General features: G+C 51.3%; 1 protein-coding gene across 2 annotated transcripts in view; it reads right to left on the reverse strand.

Annotated features, from left to right (window-relative positions):
• Positions 1-9,435, reverse strand: part of MXI1 (MAX interactor 1, dimerization protein) — a 97,798-nt gene extending 88,363 nt beyond the window's left edge. Inside the window, exon 1 of one of the 2 annotated variants that reach the window (XM_019939974.3) lies at positions 8,989-9,435. In XM_019939974.3, the coding sequence (XP_019795533.1) occupies positions 8,989-9,250 (262 nt within the window). In that variant the 5' untranslated portion in view covers positions 9,251-9,435. The remainder of the gene's footprint in view (positions 1-8,988) is intronic. The other variant, XM_019939973.3, reaches the window with a different exon arrangement.
• Positions 9,436-9,668: the final 233 nt, after the last annotated feature.

Consider the following 9,668-nt stretch of genomic DNA (forward strand, 5'->3'; position numbering starts at 1 on the left):
TCTCCATTTGTCTGTCACTTGCACTGGAATATAGAACTGGAACTGGAGACCATACATACTGCACTTTGGAAGCAACAAGCACGGTGCTTGGCTCCTCACAGGTGTTAGAAATTTTACAGCTGGTGGAAAAAAGGAAAGAAAGTTGCATGCAAGGTACTCAGAGTCTTGGGAGTCAAGAAATATGGTAGAGATGGTCAGGTGTGGTGGAGGTAAGAGGGAGATAACACAGGGACATCATTAGGAAGTTCTGGGCCCCTGTAGAAATAAAAACAGAGGCCACATGCACTTACACTTGCCACCCATGGCCAAAAACAGAGCAGCCCTGGGCACGCCCTCCATTTTAATACAACAGTATTAAAATAGTCCCGGATCATCTTTATTCAAGTATCCTTGCTAATGGCAATAAAGACACGGAGTAAAATATCTCAAATAGCAGGTAATCCAAATCCCCTTTTATTAGCTTTAAACTTCCCAATCTTTCTCTCCCTCAGGACACTGTGCTTATCTTTCTAATTTTGCTGTGTTTAAATTTCCTTGGCAGACACTGGAGTTGGATATTAGAGGTATGAGGCCAAGGGCATGTTGTATGGGAGAGCAGGCTTGGTAGGAGCACTGCTAGGGACAATCCTCCAAGTGCAGAGTGCCCCCGTCTGTAAAGAACTAGGAGTGGAATGTGTTCATTTACAAGGTTGCTTACACAGTACTTGATTTCCTAAGCTCAGGCAGCTTTAAAAAAAACAAAAAAAGAGTCAGATCTGTAAATATTACAAGGATAAACACAAAGGGTTTTAAACACCAGGCTGGGGGGTGGCAGGGTGCATGCAGGGAGGGGAGGGACTATTCCTTTTTTTGGAAGCCCGGCATAAATTTTTGTTCTATCTGTAATGATGGCTAGAACCAAAGACACAAAGCCCAAGTCAGATGCAGTCCCACATGGCTGGGGTTTACTTTAAGACAACTGAATTTCTAAATCTGGCACTGCAATAGAGTATAACTCCATGATGGCAGGAAACTGTACTTCCAGGTCCTAGCACAGAGCCTGACATAAAGCAGTGTGGACCCCTGAAATACCAGTTTGATGGATGGATGAATGAACAAACTCACAGAACACATTTAAGGAGAATTCCTGGCATGCAATATAATTCCACATTTTATAAAATTATTTGCCACAGGGGCCTTTTAAAGAAAGGTTCTCTAACCTAAATTTTTTAAAAAAGAGATCCTATTTACATATATTTCCTGGAGATGTATTGCTCAAAACAAGGGTCACCTGAACTTTCAAAATATTTCACAAGCAAGGGGCCCTGTACAGCATTCTGCCAAGATGAGGAAGCAAAGAAGGAACCTCCAGCCGGGGAGGATGGTGGCAAATGCCCATTCGTTTTGGCCGGAGAGGAGAGATCAAGTCAGCTGCTGACAGCTTTGACACCTCCAGCCAGGCCACTCAGGGACAACAGTATCGAGAAAATTACTTCCCTTTAGTTTAGCAGAAGAGCCAGAGAGCAGGTGTCTCTCCCTGCGGAATTGAAGCTTCTCTCCAGTGTGAGCCAGAGCTCCACCCTCCACCCCCAGAAGGAGGCCCCTCCAGGAAGACTTGAATTCCTCCTCCTCAGTTAAGGCTGGGTAGCCATCCTGTCACTGTCATCGCCTTCAGGCTCCACCCACTCCCCCCCCCCCACTAAATGTAAAAGAAAATATTTCTTCTAAATGGTGAATTCAAATTAGCTCAATTTTGAGAGACTATTGAGAATGTCGCAATGACCTTTGCAATAACCGGACACACCCTGGGATCAGTAAACCAGGGTTGAGAATTGCTGACTTTATGAGCACCTGACTTGTAAAACAAAAGCCCGGTTTGGGGCTCTGCCTGGGACCCATTCTCACGTCAGGCGGGAGGCAACACAGCCCAGAAGGACCTGGTTCTGCCTCTCCTGCGTCATCTTGGGTAAGCCACTGTCCCTCTCTGGGCCTCGGCCTCCCCGTCTGTATAGTGAGGATGATGGCTGCTCTGTGACCTCTGGGGCTCCTACTGGCCCTGATGCTCCGTCTTACCACCTGCCTCCTTTAAAACAAAACCCAAAAGGGAGTGGAAGGCAGAATGGGAAAGGGAAGAGAACTGGTTCAGAAGGCCAGGTTACCATAAACCTTCCCCCATTTCTTCCTGCTGAAAATGCCTTTATTCATTCTGCAGGAAGATTCCCATTTTTTGCTGGGTTATTGCTTTTTATACTTCGTTTTCTTTCTCTCTCTTTTTTAAACTCAAAAGCCACAAAACCACAAGTCACCTCCCCCAAACGGGTCATTTGGAAGCCAGCGCTATCAGGGGTTAGGTGTGTCAGGCCTGGCATACTGGTGGTATCTAAGTGAAGACCAGGCCAGGGCAACCATGGGCTTCTCCTCCAGAAACCCAGTTTAAATCAATATTTATCCAACTGTATTTATAGAAAGTGGTGGTGGTAGGGAAGAGGGGGTGGGGTAGGGAGGCAGGGGGATCTAAAACAGAACAAGCCACAATGACTGATGCAAATCTTTGTGGCCAATTCATTTCTGCAGGGCCAGGCTTTTTTTTAAAAGGCAAAAGACCCAGCTTTTGGTGAACCTGCTGTTGGCCCTAGTACCATAGCAACAGCCCCAAGTCCTCTAATATGTCCAGAGGACAGACTTGGGAAAGGCAGTAGGAGGGGGGTAGTGTTTCCTAGGAGCCTAAACTTGAGTTAGGGCCAGCAGAGTTGAACAACTCCGAAAAACAAAAACAAAATCTCTCTGGTTGGCTCTCCTGTCTCCAGCTTCACTTCTAAACCTTTTCTAAGCAGAGTGTGTGCAGAAAGACCCTGGACAATCAACAGGGTGTTACAAACACCCACTCTGCTTCAGATTATTGGGTGACCTTGAGCAAGTCATTTCACCTCTCTGGACTTCATTCCTTGGCTGGAAAATGCATATACCTATATATGGTTAAAACTGTAGGCTCAGTCGAATCAGAGGCCTAGGTTCAAAACTCAGCTCTGCCATTATTAACCCTGTGACCTTTGGGCAAGTTACTCAGCTCCCTGTTCCTCGGTTACCCCCTCTGTAAAATGGGGGTAATAGAAGTGCATATGCCATGGGGCTGTTGTGAAGATTGGAGGAGATAACGCATGTTTAGCCCCATTCTTTACCAAGTATAGTCAGTACTCCATAAATAGTTGCCAGTGTTGACATTATACAACGCAATTAGTTGCTGCTGCCGCCGCATGCCGGCACCCTCTTCCTTTCTTTCAGTTCTACCCCCAGACTTCTGCCAGCCATCCTCAGATGAAAACCCCCATTTCTAGGTGCATCAGTGGGACAGTGTTTTGGTCAGAGAGGGCAGGTAGGTGAGCAGCTGTTGTTTTGCCTTGGATCTGATAGAGCTTCCCCCCGCCCCCACCTCCCAATCCAGGAATGGCTCAATTCAGCTTCTCTAACTTCCCAAGGTCCGGATGCTTTTCCTGGGTTCCCTCCACAGGTTACCCAGTCCCTGGGAGCTCTGGGACTCTGAAAGCCACAACAGTATCCTCAAAAGTCTATTTCTGGCATTTACCTATGGGCAGAGATAATATTTAAAACTAGAAAAAAAGTTGAATCTGAGGAACATAATTTAGGATGCAGAGGAAACGTAAGCCTGATTTAATAATGCTCTTTACATAACTCCACCAAAAACAAGTACATTACTCCACTCCCATCATAAATCAACCCATGGAGTTTTCAGAAAAAAAAAGCAATTGCACATAGTACATGCTCAATACATATTTGTGGAGTGAATGAATGAATGAATCGTAAGATGCCTGCTGTACAGAAATGTGACCTAGGTGAACGTTAGTTGCCACCAAAGCCCTCAATTTTAGCATAAATTGCACTGGTTTCCTGCTCTCTAAACCAATAACTGATCCGTCTGTAGGGTCACAGCTGATGTAGTTTCAGCTCTCTAGGCCTGACCTACCATCTCCTTATAAGCCCTGGTCTTTACAGCCCAAGGGCATTCTGCATTGATAATGGGAGACATCCTCCCTCCTTGGAAGAGATCAGTATTTCCAGTTCTTCTCCAAGTCTTCAGAAAGTCTGTCATGTGTCCCCTGGCCTTCAGACCTGATCACTGTGCCATAGCCAGTAAATGACAAATCCAACCAATCAAAGGATGTATATTGTCTACCGTATGCCCAGTGTTATGCAACAGTGACATATACTGAAATACTGTAAGTGATCTTTTCCCTCAAGATGCTAATCTTCTCCCCGTGAGGATAAAGCTAATGCACAGCCAACAAGTAGAGAATTGCTGATTATCAAGGCTCAAAGAAGTGACTATTTATTGAGCACCTACTACATTCCAGGTACTTTAAATGGAGAACCTCAGTTAGTTGTTCAGCAATGGCAGGAGGCCGATGCTATCGTTATCCTTGTTTTACAAAAAAGAAATGAAACCTCAGAAAGGTTAGGTAACTTGTGCCCAAGGTCACACAGCCAGTAAGCAGTGAAGGGGGGATTTGGGCCCTGCTCTGGGTGACTGTAAAGCTTTCATTCTCTCAACTACCCTGACTTAAGAAATATCCAGGGGAGGTTTCCTGGAGGAGGTGGGAACTGACCTAGGACTTGAAGAGTAGGTAAGACACAGATAACCCCAGGGGAGTAAGAGAATGAGGGCATTTTAGACAGAGGGAAGAGTCTCAGTCAAGCATAGACGCATGACTGTAAAGCCTGCTTGCTGGTGGACCTGCTGGATGGGAGCAGAGGAGATTAAGTCAGGAAGGCAGGGTAGGGCCAAATGACACCACACAGCAGCAGCTTCCTCTATCTGGAGGAAGAGGCTGCTCTTTGGCCTGTCCATGCCCTTAGGAAAGCACCTCACCCTCAAACCCAGGTAATGCACTCCAGAGACCCACCCATGGCTTCTACTCCCATTTAATCATTCTTTTCTATCTTAAGCATTGCCCCAAAGCCACCTTCCCTACAGACTGGGAAGCCCTTTTCTGTCCTGTAGACCTTACCGGTTATAGTAACTTCCACTTGCCTGCTGAACAACTTCTATGCACAGAACACCCTTTTGTGAATTTCTTTCTTATTCCCTTTCATTTTTAACCTTTTCCAAAACAGGAAGTACATATTTTCTCTACTAATCAGTCAGTCCTAAATACTATCCCTCCACTGGACCCCAAATGGATACGGGTGATATGTCAGAGGTTATTTATGTATAATTTCTGAATTTGTGAAAACAGGGTCACAGTATCCATGATTAATATTTCTGGAGGCCTTTAATTTGAGATTCTCAGGGATTCACATCAGTTGGAACTTTGGGAGAATGTACCAGCATATCCTAAGCAATCCCTGCCTTGCACAGAGCAGTCAATACTGAGTGACTTAATTTGAACACCCCAAGAAAACTCATTATATATACTGAGAATAATTCAGTACTGTGTACACTCAATGAGCTCTCCTAGTACGGAAACCTCAAAGAAGCCATGAAAAGCAGTTCTGGTGACAACGGAAAATAAGGCAAGCTCCTGCCAAGTAAATACTTTGCAAACGGTAAAAGCGGAACGTGTAAACTCGTGACCAGGGCCTTATCGGTGCATTTCGCGAATGTCTCACAGAACCCGAAATGGAGAATTGAGGCTCAACTCCCGGGTGAAGAGCGTCCCTTTAAGAAGGGACTGTACCAGCTGGCCACACTAGAGCTCCCCGTGATTTTCTGGCCTGCCTCCTGGCTCCACCCCCCAGTCTCTGGCCTCAGCAACGCGTGACGTTAGAGGAAGCTGAAGCTGCCGATTGGCTGAGCGACGCTGCTAGGTCAAGTCCAGTCAGAGGAAAGAAGTTTGTCTCCATGTGGAAACCATGTGTCTCTAGCTGGGAGGGGGAAGAGGAGAAGGCGGAGAAACTGAGATCAAGTGATTACAGGAGAACTGGCTGAAATGAAAGCGGGGAGATTGTGCACCTGAGCCGGCCAGTAATGCCCTTTGCAGTAGTGACCTAAGAAAACAAACAAACAAAAAAACCTTGCCCAACTAACAAAACTTGAGCCCCCCCGGCCCAATCATAAAAATAATTAAAAAGCTAGGGTCCTTGCTTCCTTCCAAAAACCAGAGACCTGAGAAACGCTGTAATCCTATCGGAACGCCTAGATTCCCCTCCCTCCCCCAACGACTGAATGATGTAAGCGTTTCGGAAAGCGGGGCTCTGAAGCAAAACAAGTCCTGCGCGCGCGGAGGGACCCTCAGTGCCCGAACCCGACGCACGCACGACCCGCCCCCCGACTCGCATTATTGCTGTGCACACGCGGAGCGCCGTGACGCGCGGGCATTGTGTGCAGCGAGCAGAAAACAACGGCGAGCGCCGCCAGCGCGAAGAAGCACCCCTAATAAAATGAGGCAGATGTAGGGCCCGCTGTTTTCCGTACTAGGAGACCGAGATGGGCGGGAGGCGGAGCGAGAGTGGGGAAAATAAAGTGGCCTCCGTGGGCCGCTCCAATTTTAAGGGGAGATAATAGAGGGCCCTGCGGATGGTCGCCCCATAGTTTGCTGGAGGTCACCCTCGCCTGCGTGAGCTGTTGGGGAGGGGGCAAGGGCCTCGAGCGGAGTTCCCGCTCTCGGGGAAATCTGGGGGCCGCTGGCATCACGTCATGCTGAGCCAAACAGCGGCTGCGAAAAGAGGCAAGAGAGCTAAAAATACTCCCGCGGGGAGCCGGCCGAAGGAGGGGGGCAGCGGGGCCGAGGGGCTGATTACGCACACGAAGTTGACTTCGATTGGGGCGCCCAGGTTCCCGAGCCCCTCTCGGGGTCTTGCAGCGCGGACACCTCGGGAAAGGGACCAGGAGGAAGCCCCTTGGCTTCCACGGTCTCGGGAGCCTGGCTCCGCTGCCGCTGGCCCGCCCGGTGCGGGGCAGCCCGGCCCAGCGCGCCCGGCCCTCTGCTTACGTGACTGGTGGCCACGCCAGAGCCCCGGCACCGGTAAACAAGGAGGTGGCGGCGGCCGAGGCGGCCGGGGGAGCGAGGGTGGGGGCGGCGAGGTGGGGAGCAGAGGTCTCCGATTGTCTGCGCGTGCGAGGGGCGGGGGGCGAGGGATGCGGTGGAAGCTCCAGCAGCCTGTTTAGTACACCCTTCTGTAGAGGGGGGCGGAGGGGGCGAACCAGGTTTGCCACACACTGCCAAGGTGCCCTCTTTGGGTGCACCCCCGGCCAGAGCCGGCGCCACGGGACAGACTCAGGGGAACAGGGCACCCGGGCGGGGGATAGCGTAAGAAATCACGCCCCTCCCCCTTCCAACAAAAGCGAACACACCAAACAAAACCACGTCTTCCCCCACCTCCCCACCAGCTCTGGCTTTTCAGAAACTACCCTATTGACGAATGCACACTGCCCCCCCCCAAAACCCCATGAATAATCGCAAACATTCAGCTACACGGCCGACGATGCGCCTTTCTCGCAACCCAGGCACTCCGAGAAAACAGGAGAGAAGAAAAGAACGCACCACCGACCACGCTACACAAATCCTTGTTTTTGCCTTAAGCTACTGCACGATTTCGCTGCCATCACACGGTTACTTTAACCCCGAAGGCCTGGGGTGTCGGTCAGCTAAGGTGTTTTTGTGTTTGAGGGTTGTTGTTGTGTTTGGGGGAGGGGGGAGTAGGTTGCAAGATCTGACACGTTGCAATCGGACCCTTTCTTTCTTTCTTTTCTTTCTTTCTTTCTTTCTTTCTTTCTTCCTTCCTTCCTTCCTTTCTTTCTCTCTCTCTCTCCTCCTCTCTCTCTCATCTCATTGATCTTCCTACTTGTTCGGACAGATTAAACAGCCTGCTTTTCTCTACTCTGTCGGTCTATATTCCTCGGCCCCTTCGCCCTTCTCGCAGCTATTATTTGTGAGGACCGTGCTGGAAACGCCGCACACGCGTGCCCCCGTTAACGGCGCTGAGCGACTGCCTGGGGAGGATGGGGGAACCCAGTTGGCAGAGGCAAAAATGAAACAAACAAATACAAAAAGGAGGCCAGGCCGGGGTGGGGCTCCCAGCACCACCACCCCCAAGCATCGCTCTCCACCTGAATCTGGGGTGGGGGGGGAACAGCAGAAATCCACGAGGAAGGCATTTGCCTTCCTCGCCCAGCGCGCTCACTCGGGAGCCGTATCCCGGAAAATAAAAAAAACCGAACATAACAGCCTACACCTTCTTCCATAACTATTGTTTCCTGCGAGATCCCAAAGTTTCCTTCTGGCTGCGTCCCCCTCGCCAAGTTTCCTGGGCGCAGGGCGGCGGGTCCGGGGCGAGCTGCTGGCGGTGCTTGGCTTTGCCGGCCTGTTTCTTTCGGGGGGGGGGGGGGAGGCGGTGAGGAAACCACAGGGCACCAGAGGCGCAGGAGGACTGTATCCGTGGACGCGATGGCCTGAGCCCAGCCTTGCTGCGAGAGGAGAGGAAAAAGCAAAGTAGACAGGAGGGAGAAGAAGACCCGAGCCAGCCCGAGCCCACGCCGTGGAGGGCTGTTTGGTTGTTGGTGTTATCGTTGTCGTGTGTGTCTGTGTGTTTTCTTTCTGGAACCGCTAAGCTCTGCCTACAGTTTCCAACTTTCGGCTTCTAATCCCCACCCCACCCAGGAACGAGCGACAGAAAAACAACACTTGTCTGCCCGAGAAGGCTCCGGAAAAAAAAAAAAAAAAAGGAAGAAAGGCGACCTCGAAGAGATGAGCTCTCGGCTCAGTTGTCAGCAAACAACAACACTCCCCCGCTCCTCGGCCCAGCGGTCCTGCCAGCCTCTGGGAGACGGACAGACGGACGCACCGACAGGCCCCCCCTTCCCCCCGCTCGTCTTTGTTACATCTTTAGCAGCTTTGTGCGTGCGTGTCCTTTCTCCGGTGTCATCGGCTTTACTGCCGAGGGCTGGATGTGTGTGTGTTGGGGGAGGGGGGTCAAGCAGGCGACAGGGGTCGCCCAAATAGGAGAGGAAGAAAGAGCCGGGCGCCGAGGAGGAGCCAGCGCCCCCAAACTTACTTTTGTTTTCTTTCTCGATCTGCTCCAGGTAGCTGGCGGCCTCGAGCAGAATCTGCACGTTCTGCAGAAAAGTGTTGATGTGCTTCTCCATCGAGTTCTCGCTGGTGTTGAAAATGTCCGAGAAGGGGCACCTGAGCTTGGCCCCCGCGAGCTCCTCTGGCTGGGCCGGGGGCTCGGGCGCGGTCACGGCCGGGGGCGCGGCGGGGGCCAGCCCCGCACCCTCGCAGCGCGCCTCCTTGCGCGGCCGCCCGCGTTTGCCCATGGAGGAACCGGGGTCCGCCGAGCTCGTCCTGTTTTGGGGCGGCGCGGCCCGGCCAAGCTCCGGGCCCCAGGGGAGAACCGGCTGGCTGGAGCGAAGAAGGCGCCGAGGCGAGGAGGCGACCTGACTTCCCGAGCCTCGCTCCGTGCAGTTGTGTGTCTGAGTGTGAGTGTGTGTCCGTCTCGCAGTGGGTCTGTGTGTATGGGAGATTGAATGAACCTACAGGACAGACGGAGGCGCTCTGGCGCCTGGGTCCTAGTGCGAGCCGGTCGCCATCAGACCGGTCAAAATAAAAGGTGGAGACAAGCGAGGCAGGGACCGCCCCCTGCCCGTCCCCGCACACTCCCCGACTCTATCCAAATCTTACCACATTGTAGAGCGTAGGATTTAAACACGAATGGAAAAAAATACTCGAAGGCTG

The sequence above is a fragment of the Tursiops truncatus genome, chromosome 16 (assembly GCF_011762595.2).
Source record: "Tursiops truncatus isolate mTurTru1 chromosome 16, mTurTru1.mat.Y, whole genome shotgun sequence".
Lineage (NCBI taxonomy): Eukaryota > Metazoa > Chordata > Mammalia > Artiodactyla > Delphinidae > Tursiops > Tursiops truncatus.